This window comes from Thamnophis elegans, chromosome 3, assembly GCF_009769535.1.
Source record: "Thamnophis elegans isolate rThaEle1 chromosome 3, rThaEle1.pri, whole genome shotgun sequence".
NCBI lineage: Eukaryota > Metazoa > Chordata > Lepidosauria > Squamata > Colubridae > Thamnophis > Thamnophis elegans.
This window is the reverse complement of record NC_045543.1, coordinates 36,500,988-36,527,117: the sequence shown is the minus strand read 5'-3', so window position 1 is coordinate 36,527,117 and position 26,130 is coordinate 36,500,988. Positions and strand designations below refer to the sequence as shown.

General features: G+C 39.4%; 1 protein-coding gene across 2 annotated transcripts in view; it reads right to left on the bottom strand.

The window, feature by feature from the left end:
- TRAF3IP1 (TRAF3 interacting protein 1) overlaps window positions 1-22,487 on the bottom strand; it is a 78,604-nt gene extending 56,117 nt beyond the window's left edge. For both annotated transcript variants that reach the window (XM_032214721.1, XM_032214722.1), the window contains exons 1-6: window positions 22,286-22,487; window positions 17,678-17,746; window positions 17,324-17,485; window positions 10,015-10,140; window positions 8,041-8,505; window positions 3,552-3,632 (exon numbers count right to left, since the gene is read on the bottom strand). In XM_032214721.1, the coding sequence (XP_032070612.1) occupies window positions 3,552-3,632; window positions 8,041-8,505; window positions 10,015-10,140; window positions 17,324-17,485; window positions 17,678-17,746; window positions 22,286-22,408 (1,026 nt within the window). In that variant the 5' untranslated portion in view covers window positions 22,409-22,487. The remainder of the gene's footprint in view (window positions 1-3,551; window positions 3,633-8,040; window positions 8,506-10,014; window positions 10,141-17,323; window positions 17,486-17,677; window positions 17,747-22,285) is intronic.
- Window positions 22,488-26,130: the final 3,643 nt, after the last annotated feature.

Genomic DNA, 26,130 nt, shown 5'->3' with positions numbered 1-26,130 from the left:
TACTCTCCTTAGGTGTGGTCATCCTGTAAAAATGACTGCAACAGCACAGCACAGCACAGAATGCTTCATGAGGTAAAGAAGAATCCTAGAGTGTCAGCTGAAGACCTACAGAAATCTCTGGCACATGCTAACATTTTTGTTGACACATCTACAATAAGGAAAACATTAAACAAGAATGGAGTACATGGGAGGAAGCCATTGCTGTCCAAAAAATATTGCAGCACGTTTGAAGTTTGCAAAAGAGCACCTGGATGTTCCACAGCACTACTGGCAAAATCTACTGTGGACAGATGAAACCAAATTGAGTTGTTTGGGAAAAACACACAACACTATGTGTGGAGAAAAAAAGGCACAGCACACCAACATCAAAACCTCATCCCCACTGTAAAACATGGCGGAGGGAACATCATGGTTTGGAGGTCCTTTGCTGCCCCAGGGCCTGGACGGATAGTTGTCATTGATGGGAAAATGAATTCCAGGGTTTATCAAGACATTTTGCAGGAAAATGTACGACCATCTGTCCGCCAACTGAAGCTCCGCAGAGAATGGGTGATGCAACAGGACAATGACCCAAAGCATACCAGTAATTTAACAAAAAACTGGCTTCAACAGCACAGAATACGCCTTCTGGAGTGGCCCAGTCAGAGTCCTGACCTCAACCCGATTGAAATGCTGTGGCATGGTCTTAAGAGAGCGATTCACACCAGACATCCCAAGAATATTGCTACACTGAAACAGTTTTGTGAAAAGGAGTGGTCCAAAATTATTCCAGATCATTGTGCAGGTCTGATCTGCAACTATAGGAAACGTTTGGGTGAGGTTATTGCTGCCAAAGGAGGGTCAACCAATTATTAAGTCCAACAGTTCACATACTTTTTCCTCCCTGCACTGTGAATGTTTACATGTTATGTCCAATTAAACCATGGCAACATCTAATGTTTGTGTAGTATTATTTTCAGCAGACTGTATTTTTCTATTGTTGTGACTTAGATGACGTTCAGAGCACATTTTATGACCAATTCATGCAAAACTCCACGTAATCCCAAGGGGTTCACATACTTTTTCTTGCAACTGTATATTGGCAATGAAAAAGTAACTTCATAACCAATCTTTGCATTTTTAGTATTTTAGCATACATGCATGGGTCCTCTCGGTTGGGCCCGGTTCACCTGAACCGGTAGGGACAATAGGCCATGGTTCTCTGAACTGAGGGTAGAAATCCCTGGTGGCCCTGCCTTCACCTGGCTGCCTGCTTGCCTACTTGCCCACTCGCTCGCTCACCACTTCTAGCTGCTTGGTGGTTCACTTCCAGCTGCTTGGCGCTTCACTTCGACCCCACCCATCCTCTATATAAGGTCTCTTTGCAATGCGGCCTAGCTACTTGGTTCGCCAACCCCTGCTTGATCAGAAGCCTCGATCAGGAAAACTTCTTTTTCTTCCTTTTACAGTAGCAGCCTTTACCAGCAAGGATGAAAAGGCAACAAACTTTGGTTGGTTTCTTGGCCAAGAAACCCAAATTTTCACAACAACCATCAGAATTGACCTTGGATGATCCAAAACCACCCAAAGCACCACCACTTCCACCACTTTAACTTGGACTGGGAGAAAGCAGCAAGCCAAGTATTGAGTCACCCGAGACCGAAATTGAATTCATTCTCCCTGACTGTTGGATATTGCAACAATACAGCAACTTCCAAGAAAAATATCCAGGATTGGATGTGTCAAACAAGTAACTAGGTTGCAAGTACTGTGCAAAACGTGACTTCTCAATAGAGAGCGGTATTCATGTGTCCAAAGAATGGAAGCATTTCAAGATTGAGCCAGCTGGGAAAAATAAGGAAGTGCAGCAGGCATCTCTACAGAAGAAAAATGAGAGAACATTTCACATCAAAATTGCACACCATTTGTAGACACATCAAACAAGGGGAGCAGGATGCCATAATAAAAGCAATGGAGAAGATACCTGGAAAGCATTTAGACACCACTTCTAAAATGTTCAAAACTGTTAGAGCCTGGCAAAAGCATGTAGACCAATTTCAAGCATAGAAGAATTGATAGAGTTGCAAGCTGAAAATTGAGTAGATCTGGGAATAGGATTGCATTTAAGGCCAACAGTTGTGAAAATAGTTGAGTGCATTGCTAGCAAAATTAAAACTGAGATGTTTTCCAGCAACATTGCACAGAATCTGAAAATATGTTTAATCATTGAGAAAGCCTCAACGGTATCCTGCAAACCAGTTTTGATAGTTTTCATGAAAGTTGAGAACTCAGAGAACCCACCAACAATTTCTGTCGAGCTTGTTGAAATAAAAAATTTAATAGCGTTTTGCGTGATGGTGCCAGCGTTTTGCTTGGGAGAAAATCTGGAGTGAGCACTAGGATAAAAAAAGAGTTTCCAAACATCATCATATGGCAGTGCTTGAACCATCGCCTCCAACTTGAGTTAGATGACGCCATAAAGCAAGTAAATCATTTTAAAATATTTATTAATAAGATATGCTCTATTTTTCAGCAATCCAATAAGAACCGAATTGAACTTGACAAAATATCCGAAGAACCTGACACGATTCCTTGGGAAAGACTTTTAGGAAGCATCATAACAAATTTTCAAAAAAGACTAATGGACTGTGAACATTTTAAAACAGGTAGCCAATTACAAGACACCATAAATAAATTACAATTTCTACATTTTTGATGCCAGAGTACTGGGATTTTTTTTCAGAAGTAGTAGTTCCATGGAGAGCAGCTGAGGAACAACTGCGCACATTTGGTGACATTTTCAATTACAACATTTTGTGGAGAATATGTTAAAAAATTCAAAGAACTACGCAGTGTTAAAAAGCAAAAGATATTATCAGAACAATTGCTGTCAGTTTTGCAGAAGCTTTCAAGATTTCTTGAAAATGAACTTATGTTCAGAGAGCAGGTCACCTTACCATTTCTAACCAACCTCATGACAATCAATATTACTGGTCTACCTCTTCCAAAATGGGACCCTATTCCTGCAGTGAGAAAGTGGCTACCATCGCTCAACTGATGATCCCAGAATCAAGATCAAGAAAAGTGGAAGCGAAGAGAGTGCCAATGAGAAATCTTTATACTTTTATATAAGTATTTGAGTACCTCTTTTACTGTTTTGTGTACTTCTTTTATTCTTATTTAAGTATTAAATGGTTAAATTTGTATATCATGGTATATCTTTTTGTAGGTCACTATTATCATTGGTGCATTGAAACAACACTTTTATTGCTCTTATGTAACTATCTGTACATAAGTATTTATTATTCTTATTTAAGTATTAAATGCACTAAATAATTGGTATATTTTCTTTTTGTAGGTCATAAGGGCAAAGATGTTACATTGATTTGGCCATGCCCACCAAGCCACACCCACCAAGCCACACCCACAGAACCGGTAGGGAAAGTTTTTAGATTTTACCTCTGCATACATGTTTCAAACTATAAGCCACACATGCTCATTGTCACTTGTCTGTGGAGGGTAACAGCTTAATATACCAGTAATATGTAAAACAAATATTTTCTGTTACTTACTTCTTTATCAAATTCAGCTTGATCTTTATTTATAGACTTTTCTGCTAGTTTTTTAGCAATAATCTCTTCAGATCCTGTGGACTAAGAAGAGAGAATAAATGTGTAGAATCATTAACAGACTGTTCAAGTAGTCCTCATTGGAACTTCTGTTAAGCAATGCAGTCATAAAATACAAAGCACAAAGAAGCACAGCAAGGCTTGGGGAAGGGCACATAGGGATGTGAGGAGGTGAATAAGGGAGCCAGGCCAAGGCTCAGGGAGGGTATGTGGAGGTACACGAATTAGCCAATGCAGCTTCAGTACAGAAGGGCAGGAGAAGATGCACAGGAGGGGGAGACTTGCCTCAGTGACTTGCAATCTTCCCTGTCAGCTTCTTCACTTACTTTCCTGGGAAGCTGGCAGGAAAAGTTGCATATGGCAATCAAAAGATCATGGGGTCTTGCCAGTTGCCAAGCTCCCAGATTGTGGTCTGATATCCAAGGGGGTGCCTGGATGGCCAGAACTCCAAGAACTATGGTCATAACCATCATTCTTTTAGCACAATTGTAATTTTGAACAGTTGCTGAACTAATAATTGTAAGTTGAATTATCTTTTTATAGTTTTCTGTGGCAATCCTCAGCAATAAGAGCCAAGGTGGTGTAGTGGTTAGAGTACAATACTGCAGATTATTCAGCTGACTGCTAACTGCAGTTTGGCAGTTCAAATGTCACCGGTTCAAGGTTGATTCAACCTTCCATCCTTCCGAGGTCGGTAAAATGAGGACCCAGATTGTTGGGGGCAATATGCTGGCTTTGTAAACCGCTTAGAGAGGGCTGTAAAAGGACTATGAAGCGGTGTATAAATCTAAGTGCTATTGCTAAGTGCTAATAAGCAATACTATATACATAAAATTCTGCTCTCAAAGTCTGAATCAACAAACCCCATTATTAATGAACCCAATGGATTTCAGATTCATATAAGTTTGTCCGTGGATTAATTTAACACAATTCTTAGTCCTAGAAATTTCACTGATACACAGTATCACTGATACACAGTGACTATATTTCATATCAAAGCTGAAATGGTTATATAGCAAGCTGAACTGATTTCTTCAAAGTTGTCACATTAATTTATTACAAATCAATACAGGTAATCCTCAATTTACAACTATAATTGAGCCCCAAACTTACGTTGCTAAGTGAGAAATTTGTTAAGTGAGTTTTGCCCCCTTTACAACTTTTCTCACCAGATTTGTTAAGTGAACCACTGCAGTTCTTAAATTAGTAAGGATCTGCGCATGTGCTAGGAAGATGGCTGCCTGAGCTTGTCGCTCAGGCTAGATGATTTCAGATGTGCCAGTGCTTGGAGGCTGTTAGGGTCTGGATGGGAACGAACAAGCTTGCACTCAATCCCGACAAGACGGAGTGGCTATTGATGCTCCCTCCCAAAGATGGTCCAGCTATTCCATCTCTTAGCCTGGGGGGTGAAATTATACGCCCCTCAGAGAGGGTTCGCAATTTGGGACTCCTCCTGGATCCGCAGCTGACGTTAGAATATCACTTGTCGGCTGTGACCAGGGAGGCCTTTGCCCAGGTTCGCCTGGTGTGACCCTATCTGGATCGGGAGCCCTTCGGATGGTCACTCACACCCTTGTCACCTCAAGACTGGATTACTGTAACGCGCTCTACATGGGGCTGCCCTTGAAGAGTGTTCGAAGACTCCAGTTAGTCCAGAACGCAGCCGCGCGAGCGATAGTGGGTGTACCTAGGTACACCCACGTTACACCTATCCTCCGTGAGCTGCACTGGCTTCCCATTGGTCTCCAGACACGCTTCAAAGTGCTAGTCGTTACTTTTAAAGCCCTACATGGTATCGGACCTGGCTACTTGAGACCGCCTCCTGCCAATTACCTCCCTGAGGCCTATAAGATCACACAGATTAGGCCTCCTCCGGATTCCATTTGCTGGTCAATGTCGGCTGGCGACTCCCCGGGGGAGGGCCTTCTCTGTTGCTGCTCCAGCTGTATGGAATGATCTCCCTGCGGAAATCCGGACCCTTACTACCCTTCCGGTCTTCCGCAAAGCGACCGACTTGTTTTTGTATGTCCTTTCCTTTCCCTTTTTTTACTTGTAAGCCCCCTGAGTCTCTTTGAGATTGGGCGGCATACAAATTAATTAATTAATTAAATAAATAAATAAAGTAACACGTGAATCTGGCTTCCCCAATGACACTGCTTTTCAAAAAGTTGCAAAAAGAGATCACATGACCCTGGGACACTGCAACCACCATAAATACGAGTTAGTTGTCAAGCATCTGAATGTAAATCCTGTAAACATGGGGATGCTGCAACCAGTGTTCCCTCTAAGGTGCGCGTCTTCCGCCCTCTCTTGCTAACACTTGCCGGTTCTCAGGACAATCTAGAGCCAGCAGGGAACGAGTGACAGCTGTTGGCTCCCATTCAGATTGGATTGCATCCACCCCCTCCTGGCAGAGGCTTCACTTGACTGAAGTGGGGAAGCTCATTAACTGGCCGCTTTGGGGGATTCTGGCTGGCTTTCGGGCAGAGAAGGCGCCTCTTTTCCTGTTCCTCTTGGTATTGGCGGGGAAATCTTGGGGAGGGAGGAGAAAAAGTGGCTGCAGAAAGGGATAATGCTGGTATGAACTGAGGTGGAGGGGAGTTTTAGTGGGTGTGAGATCATGCTTTTTGCAAGACGGAGGATGACGGTCTGAAGACCTCAATAAAGTAGTAAACAATAAACACCCCCTGCCCCCTCCCTCCTTAGCAATGAATTAAAAACATTTATCTTGAGTTTTCACATTTCAGTAAAAGGTAAAAAAATGGGTATTTGCAACGGCTCCTTTAAGAGGTTAGTGCATGTAATTATTGTGAACTTTCCAGTTGAAAGATTTTTAGGAGAGGGGGAGGGAATGTTATCTTTTTTGTTCCTGCTGTGTTTTGGGGAATGTCTCCCCCAGTATGGAATACTCAGTTTTTGCACACAACATGCAAAATACTAATTACTATCAATTACTTAAATGTCTTTAAAAAGCATAATCACTTACCCTATTTATTTGTCAAATGCAAATAGTTGCAAGATATAATGAGTGTCAAGAAAAATATTGAAATTAGGAGATACAAGCAACAATAATAGCTTTAGAATAATTGGTCATCTTCTGCTGAACCTAGCAGATATAAATATGAACTGTTATTCATAAATACTAGGAAAATGTCCCTTCATGAAAAATTACTTTTTCGGTTAACTCTGCCTGGCATTAGTTGTGGGAACAGAAATATTAGTTGGCCAATTCTAAAAGAGAGCACCACAAAGAACTTAAAAGATTTTTAAGAGAGCTGGGTTTTTCATTTATATTATATGTATGAACAGAATTAACACAAATTGCAAATACCAATCAAAAATAAAGAAAAAAAGAATGAAATAATGCTCATTTTAAAAAACTCAATGAAAATAAAAACAATATACCAAGAAGGTGGCATACTGGTTGTGATTTGATCTCTTCGGGGGATCCCGGGGATCCCCTATAAAAGTATTTTAATATTGCAGACTTGCAGTATTATAAGTCATACTGATATTATAGAACACTTTTTAATTAAGCGGGTCCCTTGAATAAACATAACTTTGAGTTTCAAATAACACTGATTTCATTGTTGTCTTAGGTGACATCTGTGAAAAAAATTCAGGTGCTCAGGCATGAAAATGTACCGCTCAAACACTATACTTTTCCGCTCACACTGAAAAAAAATTAGAGGGAACATTGGCTGCAACAATCATAAATGTGAAAAATGGTTATAAGTCAATTTTTCAGTGCTGTTCAAAACTTCAAAACGCTCACTAAATGAACTGTTGTAAATTGAGAACTACCTGTAATGTAAGACCATACTCAATTATCTCACGTTACTAGCATAAGAGCTAACCAAATAAACCATTATTTTCACCTGGAACAATTAAGAAATCTCCCAGTGAAATACTGGCTAACTTGATTACATCATTCTCTTAGAGTTAAGTACATTCAGAGCTTTTGTTATTTATTTGATGTACTATATGTCATAATATTTCTATGTTTAAAAAGTAATATACTAGTTATTCTAAAAGACTTTTATGATATTTACTATTTACATGACATAAACAATGAAAGTTCTGAAAGTATTTAGAACTTTTGATCATAAGAGAATGATCGAATCATGTATTTTATAAGAACAAATGTTTAAAAAGATACTGCAGCTAGTCTACAACTGTTTTGTCTTTCAAAAGAATTGCCTTAGAATTTGTTAAAACTAATATTTAGAAATGCATCTGTATCCGTTTGACTGCAGTTCATACTTTAAATAACTAGGTGGTAAGTTAAATTTTTGAGTAAATTTATTTACTGAATTTTTACACCTATTTGCCCATTTCACCTAAAGTGATTCTAAAATGCACATATTTTTATATCAATTTGCTCAAAATGTCTGCTAACTCCAATTATCATTAACAATTAGTTACACATTACCTTTTTGTCCATTTTGTCTTTTCTTTCTTCTCGTGTGGTTTCTATATCTTTACCCTTTTCCCTCCTTTTGTCTTTTTCTTTGTACCTGTCTCGGACTTTCTCAGAGTCTTTATCCCTGTCTCTAGGTTTTTCTTTTTCTCGCAACCGCTCTTTTTCTTTTCCTCCCTCATATTGTTTCCTTTCCTTGTCTCTTTCTTTATCACATTCTTTTTCTCCTTCCACTTCTCCTTTTTCTTTGTCTCTAATTTTCTCTGGCTCTCTTCCTGATTTGGATAATCTATTTTTGATTCTCTCTTTTTCATGTTTTTCACTTTCATTTACAGTTTTATCAAAATTATTGGGATTATTTTCATAATCTTTATATTTTTCATTTTCTCTTTGCTTGCTTTCTTCCTCTTTCAATTCTTCTTTGACTTTTTGGTCCTGAATTGTGCTTTTGTCTTTTATTTCAGAATCACTTCTTCCCTAAATAATAAAATACAAAAAATAAAATTACATTCAAAATATTTGAGCAATTCAAAATGTGAGCCATCACCCTTAAAACCCTTTATGGCTTACGATAGATTTGGGATTCACTATAGGTAGTTCTTGACAATAATTTCTGTTAATAAGTGATGCGATTGTAAAATGTGGTATAACATGACTGTATTGCTTCATGACAGCAATCCAAGTATTCTTGGTTGCTAGTGTAATCTTAGGACTGCATGGGTTATTAATTGGGAAGAGGCGGGAATCTCAGATAAGCAGGCCAGCAGTTGAAAGCTGCAGGTAAGAGGGGTGGAAGGGTACCTACCATAGGGAAATGTTACACAAAATGAACAGCTTGTTGTGTGCTACAACCAGGCAGTATGGAATCTGGACAGGTAGTTGAATGCCATAGGTGGGCGCTATGGAACACAGGTGGGTGAATGGGTACCATAGATAGGGATACTGCAACAGCTGTAACTTTGCAGGCTAGTCTTAAATCCCCCTCATAACTTTGAATGGTTGCTGAACCAAGTGGTCATAACCTGAAGATTGCTTTGATTTATAGGCAGTCCTTGACTTACCATCATTCTTTCAGTGACCATTCAGAATTACAATAGTGATGAATGAAGGGACTTATGACCTGTATCCCAAGTCATGGCTGCAATGCCCTCAACATCCCATGAACAAAATCTTGGCACTTGGCAATTCACCCACCTTTACGATTGACACAGAGATGTTACAGTGGCCCCCCCTCATCTTCCTCTATCCCCTGCTTGGGCCTATCTTCCACCTCGCTGGGTCCCCACAATCCTTGGGCTTGCCTCTCAAGCCACATGCCTCACTTCACTTACTTTTTCTAAATATTACCTTTGGGTAGAACTGGCCAATCTGCCCCATGACCTTTCTATACAGAGGACCCATTGTGCTATCCCAGAAGTGGCTTCAATTTTCTCAATCCAAGATTTCCCTAATAGTTTATTGACTTCTTCTCTTTCTGAAAGGCAATCTTTGGAAAAGTTAAATGGACTGAGAAGTAATGTGGGGGAAGGAGAACTAAGGTTGTGGGATCCAACAGTGCAGGAAACAGAACATGGGGTTCCTCAGAGGATGGAGAAGGCCCTGGGAGGCTCAAGGTAGGCCATATGTGAGCTAGGAAGGCCTCACAGGCCTTCCCTCACCCCAAGGGATCCCAAGCTCTGCTTAATGACAACCAGAAGAGCAGGGATTGGGGTTGTTCAATGAGATCATTACATCAGTGTTTTGCTTAAGGACCATCACAAAATCATAATTCTGGGGTCGACTATTGTTGTAAATCAATGACCATTTTATATTTCTTATGTATTTTGTTTTAACCTGAGTTCACTCAATTATCACTTAGCTTCTTTTATGAGTGAATCAGCACAGAAACCCAGTAAATAAAGAAACAAAACAATTTCTCTGTTTTTTTTATTCAACATATAGACTCCTATGTTTATTTTTTTAAATATAGCAGGTTATTCAAATTACCTCTCTATGATATCTACTTTCTTCTGTTTTAGATTCTGTGTTTTGAGATTTAGATGAAGATGGTGTCTTTTCTTTAAAAGATCTTTCTTCAGCAAGTACTTTCTGAACAGCTTCATCACTGGAAAGCTACATAAAAGAAATGCACATTAAACTAATAGATAGATAGATAGATAGATAGATAGATAGATAGATAGATAGATAGATAGATAGATAGATAGATAGATAGATAGATAGATATTTTATTTGTATGCCGCCCTTTTCCCTGGGGGGACTCAGGGCGGCTCACAGTTCAGGGGGAGGGAGGACAAACCATGTTAAACACATAAAACAATACATCGTTAAAAGCACAACATTCATACAATTCAGGTGGGGTCAATATCTTTAACCCCAGGCCTGTCGGGACAGCCAGGTTTTAAGGGCTGTGCGGAAGGTCTGGAGGGTGGTGAGGGTACGAATCTCCACGGGGAGTTCGTTCCATAGGGTCGGAGCTGCCACCGAGAAGGCTCTCCTCCGCATGGTTGCCAGTCGACATTGACCGGCTGATGGAAGTCGGAGGAGGCCTAATCTAATAGAATACATGCAACTCCCTGCACTGGAACACCATCAAGCACCCTCGTTCTCTGACCTCCCTGCACACACCCACAAGTCTCTTTTCCTAGACTACTTGCTTTCATATTCACATACCCTATGCTCTCCTTCCTCAGTTGCTCTGCACACATATGCACAACTGCATTCCCTTTTTCTGTGTTCTCTGTGCTCACATACATACATGCACCACATGCCCTTTCCCTGGCTGCCCTGCACCTGCACATATCCCACATCCTCTTTCCCCAATTTCCTATTGCTCACTTGCACACTGACATGTATCCCAAATTATCTTTCCTCAGCATCCCTATGCTCCCACATTCCACACTCTTTCCCTGCATTCACCTTTTCCTGACCTTTCTGAGTTTGCACCCTATTGCAGCACCTCCTCCCCAACTCATATGTGGTCTTCACTGGACCTTCCAGGAATCCCCTCCATCCCCTGTGGCACTTCCACATTCTTTACCTGAGATCTTTTCGCTTTCAAACCTACACATCTGGAATTACAACTAGGGCTGCCTGGACTGCCATTGCTATGATAGCATGACATCATGCTTTATAATCACATCATTAGTGATAGCAATTCTAGTCACAACTGCAGTTACAACTCAAGGTATACAAAATCTTGAAAACTGTTAAAAGTACCAGATGACCAAATATTCCCCCTATTTTCAAAATAAAAAGGAAAAAATGTAGATAAAGAAAACTTTATCTAAACACCTTGGTGGAATGATTTTATCTCTTTATAATGAAGTAAAATTTGTAACTGATTGTATCAATGATGTAGACATAATATATCCTGATTTCAGCTAGGCATTTGATAAGATACCTATGAGGCAAGGTAATTAGCAACCTATGGGTTGGACGGCTTGAAAAATTATATCCAATTTCTCTGGTTAGAATATTTTATTTTCATTTCCATGACATATAATCACATGTATATCATTACATTGACAATATCATGTTATAAAAGAAGACAATATACATGCGCATTCATACTACTTTAAAATCAAACCTAGAATAATTCCCTCCCCCACCCTCCCCCCCGAACCCTCAAAACCTACCCCCCCCGACTTCCCAGAACCCGTACACGGTATGGGTATTTAACAACCACAGTCTAAGATATATTGATAAAAAATAAAAGTAAGGAATTAATAACCTCTTTACATTGAACTTAGCTCCTCCTTGCTAAATTAACTTTAAACAGTTCAAATCATTCCTAATCTTAAGCATAGGCTATCTGGAATTTCTTAGTTCCATATTTATTTTGTATATAATCGATCCATTTTTTCCAATCTCGTTTGTATCTCTCATTTGAATGGTCTTTAAGATATGCAGATATTTTCGCCATCTCGGCTAAATTTGTGACTTTCAGTATCCATTCTTGGATTGTAGGCAAATCTTCCTTCTTCCAGTATTGCGCAACCAACAGTCTCGCTACCGTTATTAAATGCAAGATCAGATTAACCTCTACCACTGTACAATCAGTAATTATACCTAACAAAAATAACTGAGGAGTAAATTTTATCCTTTTTTTAAGAATATTTTGTATAATCCACCATATTTTTATCCAAAATGCCTTAACCTTTTGGCACGTCCACCATATATGAAAATATGTAGCATCAAGAGAACCACATCTCCAACATTTGGGTTGTAAATTCGAGTACATCGAGGCCAATTTTTTGGGATCTAAATGCCATCTATAGAACATCTTGTAGAAATTTTCTCTCAGGTTTTGGGCTTGTGTGAATTTCACATTCCTTACCCAAATTCTTGCCCACTTTATCATGCAATCTTTAACTAATTCTGTTTCCGAATCCATCTGTATTAATACATTATATATCCTCTTTATATGCATTAAACTTTGGTCTCTTATTTGTTTAAATAGATTATCCTCAACTTGGATAAAACCAATTTTTTGATCTATTTTCACGCTGGGGTGCAATTTGGGGGTTAGCAAGTAGGGCAGGGGATGGGGCGGGGTGAAAGCTCCTGTAACCCGCCCATTCCCGGTCAGAAAAGCAAGGAAATGGCAGGAACCAAGCACCTTTCTGTGCCTTAAAAGCAGTTTTGCTTGGGTGCTGGTTCAGGGACTGGTGATGACCATGGCCGCCAGCAGAGTGAGGATGGTGGTGGTGCCCGACCTGCTGCAGGCCAGGCGGATGGAGGCGCTGAGATTGGCTGTGTGTGGCCGCCATCTGCTTGATCATCAGTGCTGCATTCTGGCACTGCTGCAGAGCCACCTGGAGATACGAGCCTGGTGGTGGCAGAAAATGCTTGGGCACCAGTGGTGTGAAGTCCCCAGGCAGGCCAGGATAGGGGAGGGCCACAGGTGGGTCTCTAAGGCGGCTGCCCTGTGCATGCCTGTGCCACCGCTGCCACTCCACAAATTGAAATGGGGTCTCTTGGCCAGGTCACGTAGGAGGGCGCTTCGAAGTGCTGCAGTTGCTGGTTGGACAGCTGCTGAGACACATTGAAAAGTGGCTCTCCCGGGCTGTAGGAATGCTGCTGCTGGGGGGGGGGGGTTTGATGCTGCAGGCCTCAGTTCTCCAGCTTGTGGTTGGGATACTCGAACTGGCAGTGCTGCAGCTGCAAAATCAGCCTGCCACTGTCCTGCAGATTGGCACTGGCGGTGCTTCCCTCTGGAGGACAGGAATTCTGCTTGGCCAGGAGAGCTGGGGGTGGTGGCTGGCTTCCCAAATAGCTGAGGAGGTGCCCGCCATGTGGGCGGGAGGCACTGGGTTCGGGCATGAAGCCAACACCAAAGTGCGAGACCGGTGGTTGAGCCTGGAGGTGCACACCTGGGCCAGGCAGTGGGCTGCTGAAAAATCCCTGGATCGGCTAGGCCTGGCCCAACTCCAGAGGACTGCCAAGGGGGCATGGAAACCGCCATAGCCTTCCCCGCACAAGGTCAGGTTCATGGCCAGCAGGGTCGTTTTAGTAGTTGGGGGGGGGCTTACTTTGGGGGCAGGTTTATTTTAATTCATGTCCTGAAAAGTCTGATTGGGCTTAGTATCAGGACATGTCCTATTTTCGGGGAAACACGGTATCATATCACCTAGTTCTTCTTTTCACTAATTATACATACCCATTTCCTGCAACCATTCTTTATTTGTATTAGCCTCCAAGCCTTCTGCCTATTATCTGGGGTGTTGACTATTCCTGCCAGCTTAGTGTTGTCTGCAAATTTAATGAGTTCCCCTTCTATTCCCTTATCTAAATCATTTATGAAGATATTTGAAGAGTACTGTGCCTAAAATGGAATCTTGGGTACCCCACTGCTTATGATCCTCTATGCAGATGGAGTTCCATTCAGGAATACATGTTGAGTGCAATTTGTTAGCCAGTTACAAAGTGATGGTACTGTCGATCCCATGGCTAGCTGATGAGAGCTAAATAGCTTGAAATAGATCTATACTAGTCTCCCTTTATTTATTTATCAGCACAAATAAAAAAACATATATATATATATATATATATATATGGAATATATATGGAATATATATGGAATATATATAAAAATCCCAGTAAGGGTATGGCTAGCTGATGAGAGCTAAATAGCTTGAAATAGATCTATACTAGTCTCCCTTTATTTATTTATCAGCACAAATAAACACACACACACACACACACACACACACACACACACACACACACACATATATTTATATTTGCTTATCCAGTGTACTTTATCAGATGCTTAATTGAAATCCAAGTATACTATGGCACAGCATTTTGCTGGTCCACTAATTTAGCCTCTTTGTCAAAGAATGAAATAAGATTTGTTTGGCATGATATATTTTTGACAAATCCATGTTGATTTCTCATTATAATTTTGCTTGCTTTTAGATGTTCACAGTTCTGTTGCTTGATTATCTTTTTCAGGATCTTCTCAGGTATTAATGTCAGACCAATCAGCCTGACATAGTTTCCTGGATCTGTACACACACACACACACACACACTCACACTCACACACTTTTTTGAAGATGGGAACGATACCAGGTCTTTCCAGTCCTCTGCTAGTTCTCCAGTTTTCCAGGATGTACTTGGGCATGCGGGAGAGGACATCAGCTAGAAAGTTCCTCCTCCCTTGAATGTACTTTAGTTATGAAGTCGAAATGGTTGAAGTATTGAGCCCATTGGACTTGTTTGAGTAATAATTTCCACAGGGTCCTGAGAGCCTCCAAATTTTTGTGGAGAGTCCAAACTTCAAACGGTTTTTGGCTCTCTTCCAACAGGTGTTGCCAGGTTAGCAGCACCCATCTCACCACGAAACCCTGCTTATCCCATGCTGCCCATCGTCTCTGTGTCTGTGAGCTTGTGGAAGGTGTAGGTGCAGGGTTGTAAGTTTCTTTTGTTGTTTATTTGGAGTAGCACTGCTCCCACTGACAGGTCGCTGGCGTCTGCTTGGATAACAAAGGGTTGTTTGGGGTCAGGATGCTTCAGCACCAGTTCTTTTGCAAACATTTCCTTTAGTGTTTCGAATGCCTTTTGGCAGATTAGGTCCTACTATAGAGATTGTCCCGGGTGAGGTTTTGTTCCTGGGCTCCCTGTATTTAAGAGGACTGTCATGGGTTTGGCAATCTTCACAAAGGAAGGGATGAATTGCTTATAGAAGTTTGCGAACCTTAGGAAGTTTTGTAGCTGTCTGTGGGTGCGAGGGGATTGCCAGCCTAAAATGGCTTGTATTTTGACTGGGCTCATCTCTATTCCCTTATTTGACACTCGGTAGTCCAGGCAGTCTAGCCATGCATGGTGGAATTCACATTTTGATAGCTTGACATATAGGTTGGCTGCCAGAAGTTTTTCCAGTACCTGTCGGACCAGGGGTACGTGGTCATTCATGGTCTCTTGTATAGATCAGGATGTCATTCAGGTAGACGAAGATCCCATTGTAGAGGTGCTCATGCAGCACCTCATTTATTAACTGCATGAACACTGCTGGGGCCCCCTGCAGTCCAAAGGCATCTTTTTGAATTGGAAGCTCCCTAGGGGGCAATTGAACAGTGTTTTCCACTCATCTCCTTTCCTGATCTGTACTCAGTAGTATGCTTCTGAGGTCTAGTTTAGTGAAGACTTTTCCCTTGGCCAGGTGAAATAGCACGTCCTTCATGAGGGGGAGAGGGAGATGTATGTTGTGTATGCACACTGCATTGATTCCTCTAAAGTCTACACACAGTCGCATAGTTCCATCTTTTTCTTTGAAGAGGACTGGTGCCGCGACCCGTGGCTTGTCTTGCTTGATAAACCCTCATGCTGTTTTTGTCTATATATTTCAACATTTCTTGCATTTCCCAGGGCATCATGGTATACAGTTTGGGTTTGGGTAGTTTTGCCCCAGGATGATTTCGATGGCGAAATCTCCCTCATTGGGGGGGGGGGGGGGAGAGAGAATGTTGCACTTGGTCTCACTGAATACTTCTGCAAGGTCCTGATATTCCCCTGGAATCTGTTTGGTCTCTGGGGTTTTGAGCTGGGGTTCCCTGCTTGGGTGGTGTTACTGCTTGCTGCTGTGGAAGGAGTTGGGGCCCCTTTTCTATCCTAAGTATGCGGGTACCCCCTTGCTACCAGATGGTTTGTCCCCTCTTGTCTAGATCAGAGAGTCCCAGTATGACTGTGTCTGTCATTTGGGGGGCTATTATGAATTGAATTACTTCCCAATGATCTGCTACTCTAGTCTCACTGGTTCGGTCAGATGGGTGGCATAGACTCCCCCCATTAAGGATCCATCGACATGTTCGAACCGGGTTGGGTGGGCCAGTCTTTTTGCTCTGTGGTCAGGTTGATCAAGCATCTAGTGCAGCCTGAGTCTATGAGGGCTTGAAAATCCCACCGGCTTCCTGTTTTTGGGGATGTGAGGCGTATTGGAAAAAGGAAAGGGCATTACGTTGTTTTTGTCCTTGTCGTCACTCTCATAGGATTCTGGCGACTGGTCATTGTTGCCTTGGGTCCCCCCCCCCCTTCATCTGGGTGGGGAGGGACCTCTGCAGCCTGGAGAGCCTTCCAGGATGCGTGGGTGGCCCGTTTGTGGTCCCGTTCCAGTTGTGTCCTGGGTGGTGGCTCTGGCCTTGGCAACGGGGTTGGGGTAATGCACACAGATGCCATGTGGCCCACCCACCACATCTATAGCATTCAGTCGACTTTGAGGGGGGCTGGTTTCAGGGCCTGCTGTGTTGCTGTGAGTCCCCATCGGCCGGGCAATCTTAGGTAGAGTTGACCTCTCTCTTTCGTTTCTGGTAGTTTTCTCATGTTGTTAGCGCGCAATCTGCCCTCGACTTTTATTGCTACTCAGAACCACTCAGAGAGTCGGTTTGGGATGTCACAGTAAGCAGTTACAATTTGCTTGTCCAGGCTTGTTCTGAAAGAATGCACTAGCAAACACTCTGGTAAAGGGGGTAGCCTTCCAGTGACTCTCCTAAATTCGCGGATGTGCTCTTTGATGGAGCGGTCCCTCTGTTTTAGGTTGCTGAACTCATCTTCCACATACAAGTCCTCCTCCACCTCATCAAATCTGGCCTCTAGCATTCATAGGAAGTCATCTAGTGAATTTCAAAGGAAAAACATTGGATAGAGAGAGCTTAATTCTCCCTCGCAACACTCATTTCAGCTTTTCTCCTGAGTCCAATATTTCCCCTGAAACCACCTCTCTTTCAACTGGTCTTTGAAATTGTATTTAAAATTCAATTAAGATAATATTTCACAAATTAATACTAACATCTTACCTTATTGAGACAACATTTAGCAATTGCTTGGAGAAATTCATTTGTTTTTTCAGGTTCATGTCCTGCAACAACACGTGCAGGTTTTACTGCCAAATGTTCTCCTGTCACTATGATGACCACATCAATTGCTTTCTGAAGAAAGATTATTTTTGCATCTTTATCCTGAATAAAACAATATAGTGTTAAATAAAAGATATAGTTTTCAATGTAAATTGTGATGCTAATTTTTAATTTATAAATTTTAATTTATAAAATAGCATTTTGGTACAATTCTCACATTGTATTAAATGATATTTAATGGAATTGCATCTATACAATATTTTATAAATTAAAAAATGATGAGTGCATACATACCTTAACATTATCAGATTTCATCTCTGCTTCTGTATACAATCCTTTCATGAAACCAGTTGCTCTAATTACCTTTAAAAAATAATGATAATGTTATTATGGTACTAGCTCTCAAATGCATATACTTTTTGTACAACTTAACAATATAAAATACAAATACAGCTGCATAATATAACACTTAAAAGCAATCGAATCTTGAAACAATGAAGTAACTGTACTTTTTGCAGACGTTTGATTATAATATTGTTTTTTCTGAAATAATTCTGATTACTTTTCAATAAGCACTACAGAGTGCAACTTTATTTAATGGGATCTTTCTAAAGTATAAAAAATAATTTGCACAGGTTCAATTAACTGTAGAACTAATAACATTAATCCACAATAAATAGCATTCTCATATTACATTTAGGATATAATTTGGTTTTATATGTTTAATAAAGTTCTCCTTATGATATTGAAACTAGTGGAAGTTTCCATAGAATTGGGAGGATTTATAAATTTTATTTTTAGCATATAAAACTTCTAAAACCATAGCTAATATTGGAATACTAACTAGTTTAGAAACTTCTATCGTCAATACATTCAACTTGCATTACAAATTAATGAATTCAGAGCAATACATTATAGCCATGATTAAAAGTGTTCTTATCCAGTAAAATGGGATAATAAAACATAGGTAGTCCTTGACTTGCAACCACTGACTTCTAACTGTTTTTCACACTTACAACCATTGCAACATCCCCTTAGCCACAGGATCAAAATTTTCTCACTTGGCAACTGGCATGTATTTATTATGGTTGCGGTCATGTGATCACCTTTTGCAACCTTATAAAGAGCAAAGTCAATGGGGAAGCCAGTTTCATTAACAACCATGTTATTAACAACTGCAGTGATTTACTTAACAACTATGGCAGGAAAAATCGTAAAATGGGGCAAAATTCACTTAACATTTTGCCTAGCAATGGAAATTTTGAGCTCAATTATGGTTGTAAAGTGCCGACTACCTGTAGCCTTAACTAGAGCAAGGATCACCAATTGGTTATAGTAATATTATTGATCATTTGTTATGCGTGTGTTATCTCACAGTACATAGGTCTACCACGTTCTGTAAAAAACAACAGTACAATTGCCAGAAGATGGGAAAACTAGTCAACCCAAATTTCAATCTATGTAAGCATAGATTGAACCTAGAGAAAAAGTTCCATTAGTAACTTTCTCCCATTTCAAGAGTAGTTCTCTATGTTCCCCAAATCTACTTCAGAACATAGAATACAGAATCATAGGGCTGGAAAGGACTTCACAGGTTTTCTAGTCCAACTCCGTGCTGAATTATTGGAAGTTTCAACAGGAACTAAAATACACTGCCCCTTTGACACAATTCTATTCAAGGAATGTTTCTGTTGTAGAACAAATTACAAACAAGTAAACTTAGGCCAATAATATTCCCTGCAATTTTAAGGCTTCATCACTTTTTAATTACAGAATGATGACTAGCAGTTGTTTTTGAGAAAAACCTTTAATTACCATTCTTGAATGGGGTGGCTCTGTAAAGCAGCATTATAAAACAATCCAGCCAAACACTAGCTGATTTAAATAGAAAAATAAAACTTATCTTCTAAAATGATTAAATACAAGCAAGTAAAGGCAGTCCTTGACTTACAATCATTCATTTAGCCATCCTTTGAAGTTACAATGGCACTGAAAAATGTGAGTTATAACCAGTCCTTGCCCTTACAACTGTCACAGCATTTACATACATCATGTGATCAAAATTTGGTGGCTTGGCAACTGGAAATTCTGGCCCCAATTGTGGTCATACATCAAGGACTATCTGTAGACGCCTTTCATTTGTGAAAAATGTCAACAGGGAATATGGTCGCAAAGAGAACTTCCTGTAAGAGCAATTATGTTGGTCTTTTTCAGGCAACAAAGGAAGAAAGTTTGATTCAAACTTGTAGGACTAGCAAAGAAAAAGATTTAAGCTGGGACAATCAGAGACAACTGCTTTCCTCCTTGATTCCTGGGGCTTATTTCACCTTAAATGACATCTTGCATTAAACAAGTACTCATAAGTCATTTCAATCAAATAAGGACTTTCCTATAATAAATGTTCCAAAGACATGGTAAGGAAAGAGGGAAGAGGGCCTACCAGATATGGAATTGTATTTTGATGCATGCTGTTTGATCTGGGCAAAAGAATGGGTGAGCCCCTGGAATAAGAGGTTACTTGAACTAGAGGGCCATAAGATTTGGATGGCACGGCTATTTAGGAATAATAGAAGTAAAGTTAAGATGGATTTTAATAACCATTTTGCCATACTAAGAGTTTGGAATAAATATAAAACAAGCTCTCTACAAAGTTATCCCCCTTATGTGTCACCACAGGAAATCTTTTTTAGAAAAGAAAAGAAATGATGGCAAAGCCAGTTTGGTTGATGTACTGCAAAATTTTATCTTTCAACTCTGGTGACCCAATATTAAAGATGAGGGAAGAACTTGAATCAGAAAGTTATGTTTGCCATTGGTTTAGCTATCAACAACTAAAAGAAAGATTTAAACTGTATTAAAACTGTTATGGATTTGACTTTGTTAAAAATGAATTGGAAAGTTCATTATGTGGTAACGATGAACATATTATTGCTAAGATCTATAAAATGTTATTGAAATTGAATTTGGAAAATGAACATGTAAAACATTGTATGATTCAGTGGGCAAGGAACTTTGGATATAATATGATGCTTGAACAATGGGAAAATATGTGGACAAAGGGTTTAAAATTTACATTAAATTATAATCTGAAAGAAAATTTCTGTAAAATGATATATTGTTGGTATTTAAGACCAGGTAACTTATTTAAGCTGTATAAAGGTATGTCATGGTATGAAAGTGTAAAAGTAAAGAGACTTTTTACCATCTATGGTGGACATGTGATAAAGCAAAAAAAAAAAAAGGAGTATAATTCATATTCTACTACAGAAAAATTTGAAAATGGAGATAAAAATGGAACCAGAACTTTTCTTTAGAGTTTAATGGAAAATCATTGGGGAAAATATTGGAACTTTGTTATTATATATTTTGACCGCAGTGAGATTTTAGTATGCACAAAAATGGAAGGATACTTCGATTCCTATTATGGACAAATTGTTGCAGAAGTTGATGGAGTTGGCTGAAATGGCAAAATGGACTACTTTGATTAAAGTACTTCCGTTTCTAAATGGAGACCGCTTCTGAACTTCAAGCTTGATGTGGAAAAGAATGAAAATCTGACTTGGGGTTTCACTGAATAGACTGATAGATCTTTATAGAAATGCCTTGTTCATATTATTATGAAAAAGCAAAAAGTTGTTATTTGATGTTAATGACTTATTTTACTATAAGAGAGAGTCGGAAGTCAATGCTTCTTTTTCTTTTCTTATCTTTCCTCACTTCTCTTTTCCTTCCCCCTTCAACTGCTTTTCTATTTACTTTGTATTTTGTATTTTATAATAATTTATAATTCAATTAAAAATGTTGACAGAAAAAATAAATGTCCCAAAAACATTTTCCCATTACATAAAGGATTATATAAATATAGATTAATCCTCTTAACATCTTATCAAAAAGTGATAAGCAGAGGACTTTACAGCATACTCATGAATGTCATAAAATACTATAAGTGTAACATTCATATACCAATCACAGTCTATTGGTTTAGTGTAGTTTTAATGTATTAGCTAAGGCACAGTTGGCTGAATTAATCATATAAAAACAAGTTATATTCTATTTAAAAACTATAATGGCTTGGTACTCATAAGAAAAATTCTAGGTAATTATCTCAAGGTTACAGTATATGATTGGGTTTCCAACCCAGCCACTAGCCCACCCAGTTCTTCATATAGCAAAACCAGATAATCTTTTGCATTTCATACTTGCTTAAATGATAATGACTTTCCCCTGTGCCTAAATATGATAATAGAAAATGATACACTTGATATGATAGGCTACAAAATGTTACATAATGTTTATTCTTACATTACAGTATAATTACATTTATAGATAGAATTAAATCCTCATATCACCTCTAGTACAGTACAGAACACAATTCTCCCTGAAGGCCTATGTCTTCAGCAAAAACAAGCGAAACTTATTCAACACATGAAAAGATGGAAGACAAAGAATCACTCATGTTAATGCTGAGCTTCCATATCTAAAAGCCATAGCTCTATTCTTGAGATTTCAAACCTGTTTAAAATATGTCTTTTACGAACAAGAGCCAAAAGTAACGATAGCTAAATTTTCCCTCCTTTGTACGTGCAACTACTGTTTTTAATCAGTAGTTTGCGGCAACTTTTCTTCTTTTCCCGTGATGAACAGCCATTTGAGGGTTTGACATACATACATCCCTTGGACCATGCAACCTTGGATCAAACGGGATGGAGAAAAGATGCCATCCATCTCTCTAAGCCTGCCTAATGCCTTGGGGAACGTCTTTGCACAACCCTTCCTTCAAAGTTGCATGCCTCTCTTTTGCGGCTTCCTCGAGTTGCCAGGCAACTGGAAACACGACCGACCGTTTCCTCTTCCCCCCCCCCCCACATATACACATTTCCCGCCTCTTTCGCTTCGCCTGACCTCCCCGATCACGTCGTGCAGGTAGCGGAAAGGGGGCTTGCTGAGAAGGCGCTCTGTAAGAGGCGGTTTTCGAATCACGCGCCCCAGCAACTCCTGTGTACGCCGAATCACGGAACCCTGCATCGCAGCCTTCGGTAAGATTAATCTCTACCAGGCCCAAACTCCCGGTACTGCGCAAACCACACATGCGCACTCCGCCTCCACTCTCGTTGCTACCCAACTTTGCGACCATGGCAACGCGCATGTAGTCTCCGCCTCCTTCTTTTCTTCCTATTGGACCGAAGGAGCGGAGGCGATGACGTAAGCCACCGAATAGTTGGACATCAAGGATCGAAATTAAAATATAGCCTAACTGTTGGAAGCAATGGATGCAGATGTGTGCTCCTCACCTTATTATGAATTTGTCAAACAGATCGTTGATGATTACAACTTTTCTCCTTTTTTGTTTTCGATCTGGAAAAGAGTTTCAGTTGTGAGAAAATATATAAGTAGTAAATATTAAGTAGTGTTGGAAGAAATATCCATCTGGTTCAGTTCCAAGCTAGGAGAAAGGCACTGGAGACAAAATGGAGGCTGATTAGAAAAAGAGTTCATTTATCGATGAAGCAGAACCACCAAGCACATGTGATGCTGGGTAGCTGACAACATGAAGTTCAGAGTGAGGGGATTTTATACCTTTTCTTGGGCTTTGCACTTGAGCTTCCTGTTTCTGTATAACAACATGTATTCTATTGGCTGTTGTCATGCTCCCATGGGGCCATGTAGGTGTTATGTAGGGGTCATAGCTGGCTCTGGAGGTTGTCTAAGAAGTTTGGTTGAAGTTTCTGAGAGTGAAACATGGCCTTAGGAGATTATGCAATGTAGTGAGCTCTGTGTCTTAGTGGGTTATTCCTATTATGTCCTGAAGGCTCATGTCTTAATACCTTCACCCTGGAGCTGAAGGTCTTTTGCTTTGTAGATAGGCTGACCCAGTTTTTCTTAATGGGCACAAAGTATCTGCTGGGGGCAGGGAGCTGGGGCTTTGAGTTGTTTTCTCCCTTAAGATTTTTTAAATGTCTCTTTTAGGGGAAATATTTTATCCTGCCTTTTTAAAATACTCCTCAAAATATTTTATTCTTCTAGAAAGGGGGTAGTGGCTTTCCACAGTAAATATTAAGAAATGGGCTGTCAATCGACTTTGTGTCACTAAGTTGTATCAGTTACAATAATTATCTTTGCACAGGTTTCCAGTTTAGAAAATGAGATGATCCAAATTTAGAAGAGGTATTTTCTATGTACCTGTTCCACTTGCTGCTTTATAATTATTTGCATTAAGATTACTTTTTCTAATAGTTAAAAATGTCCTAACATATTTATTGTGGCTTTTTTGCTCATCAATCAAGTATGTTCAATTAATTATTTAAAATGATAAAATACTGCAGCATTTAATGCTAACTTTACAGGTCACAATGCCCTTAAGATCTGTTTAATTTAATGGTTAAAGTACTGTACTCACCTAGAAATCAACAGACTGTGAGTTCTAGTCCTGCCTTTGGCATGAAAGCTGGCTGGATGACTTTGTGTCAATCATTGGCCAACCCAACTTGCAGAGTTGTTGTGGGGAAAATAGGAGGAGGAAGGAGTATTAAGGTTTGTTTGCTGAGGAAGGAGTATTACGGTTTGTTTGCTGAGTTATATAATAAATAATAAAGATAGGATAAAAATCCAATAATAAATAAAGCTGCAGCAAATGAATGAAAAATACATTTGAATACATTTCAGAGCAGTAAGGAAAACTGACTTTCCCATAAACTTGATTATTGTAATGCTTGATCTTTTCTCTTGTAACCAGATCACAAAGCAACTCTGGACATCTTGACAACAGTTCTTACTAAGAGAATAATGGCTTTCCTAATCAAAATGATACATTCTGATCAGATTACCAGATTACCTGGGAAGATCCTGGAAAAAATAATCAAAATTGGGATTCTCAAACACCTGGAAACAAACAAAGATGTAATCAGAAGCCAACACATGTTTGTCAAGAACAGATCATGCCAAACATATCTTATTTTATTCTTTGACAAAGTGACTAAGTGGACCAATGAAAAGAAGGACTAGGGTAACATGATAGCAGCATTCCAATATTTGAGGGCCTACCACAAAGAAGGGGTTCAACAAAAATTGTCCAGTCTCTTCTTAAAAGCCTCCAGTGATGGAGTACCACATGTTCCCAAAGCATCAGAAGACAAGACAAGAAGCAATGGATGGAAACTAATCAAGGAGAGAAACAACCTAGAACTAAGGAGAATTTTTCTGACAGTGAAAAAATAAACTAGTGAAATAGTTGCCTTTAGAAGTTGTGGGTTTCAACAATGGAAGCATTGACACATCCAAATATTAGTAGTACGAAAAATATCATTAGATATAAAGATTTTAAAAGGAAGGAGGGAATTAAAACAAACAAGAATTAGAAAAACAAGGGATTGATATAGGATGGTTTTCACAATTGCAAATACAAGCAAGATATGAAAAAGATAAAAGGGAATATGGTTTTAACTTAGGAACTTCAGAGCTGGATAAGATATTTATGGGAACGGAAGAAAAAATAATTAAGAAACTATATAGCTACCTATTAACTAGCTTAGAAGAAGAAGTGGTTAAAGATAAATGTTAACTGGGGCAAAGAATTTTGACCACATGATTGAGCTAGAAAAGTGGCAACAACTATGGGAGAAAAACTATAAATTAACTATGTCAACGGCCTATAAAGAAAACTTATAAAAATGTTCTATAGATAGCACATGATACCCGGAAAATTAACAAATATGTCTAAAGACAAATCAGCGAATTGTTGGAAGTGTCAACAAGCAATAGGCTTATACTATCACATATGGTGGACATGTGCAAAAGCAAGGAAATATTGGACTAAGATAAGAGTATGGTTAAAGAAAATGTTACAACAAGAAACAGAATTTAGACCAGAGATATTTTTATTAGATATTATCCCAGAGAAATTCAAGAAAGAGGATAGTTATTTGATTATACATGTAACTACAGCAGCAAGAATTGTATTTGCCCAAAATTCAAAATCAAATAAGCTACCAACAGATGAAGAGAGAATAAAAAAGATATTAGATTGTGCAGAGATGAATAAGTTGACAATGAAAATGAAGAATAAAGAGGAATCGGAATGCTTCAAGACATGGGGAAGATTCTATGATTGGCTAGAGAAAGGAAACCAGAAAAGAAAATAGGGATAAGATATAGAACCCAGATGAGGCACTGTTAAATGGAAAGGGGGGGGGGGGCAAAGGGGAAAGCAGAAAAGAAAATATTAAATATAACTGTACAGCCAAAAGCGAGATATAAAGGGGAGGAAAATATAGGATAGATTAGTGAAGATAAGGGAATAAGAAATGATATCAAATTATATTTGGGTCTGCCATCCCAAGGAAATATAAACTGAGGCCGGAAAGAGACACCTACAGTAATAGAAAAGAAAGAGAGAAAGGAGGAGAAATTGAAAGAAAGATGGGGAAAATGAGGTGGTGTTACAACAGGAAGAAGGGATGGTAAATAAAGCAAACCCAAATTGTATATTACTGTATAACCTATTAAATGAAATAATAAATGTATAAGAATGATAAATGTACAGAAGAATAACAACTATGTAAATGTATACTTAAAATTCTATGCAAAAGAATAAAAAATAAAAATCTCTCAAAAAAAGTTGTGGATGCTCCATCACTGGATGTTTTTTAAGAACAGACTTGTCAACTTTTGTCTGAAATGATATAAAGCAGTGATGGCAAACCTTTTAGAAACCGAGTGCTTAAACCGCAACCCAAAACCCACTTATTTTA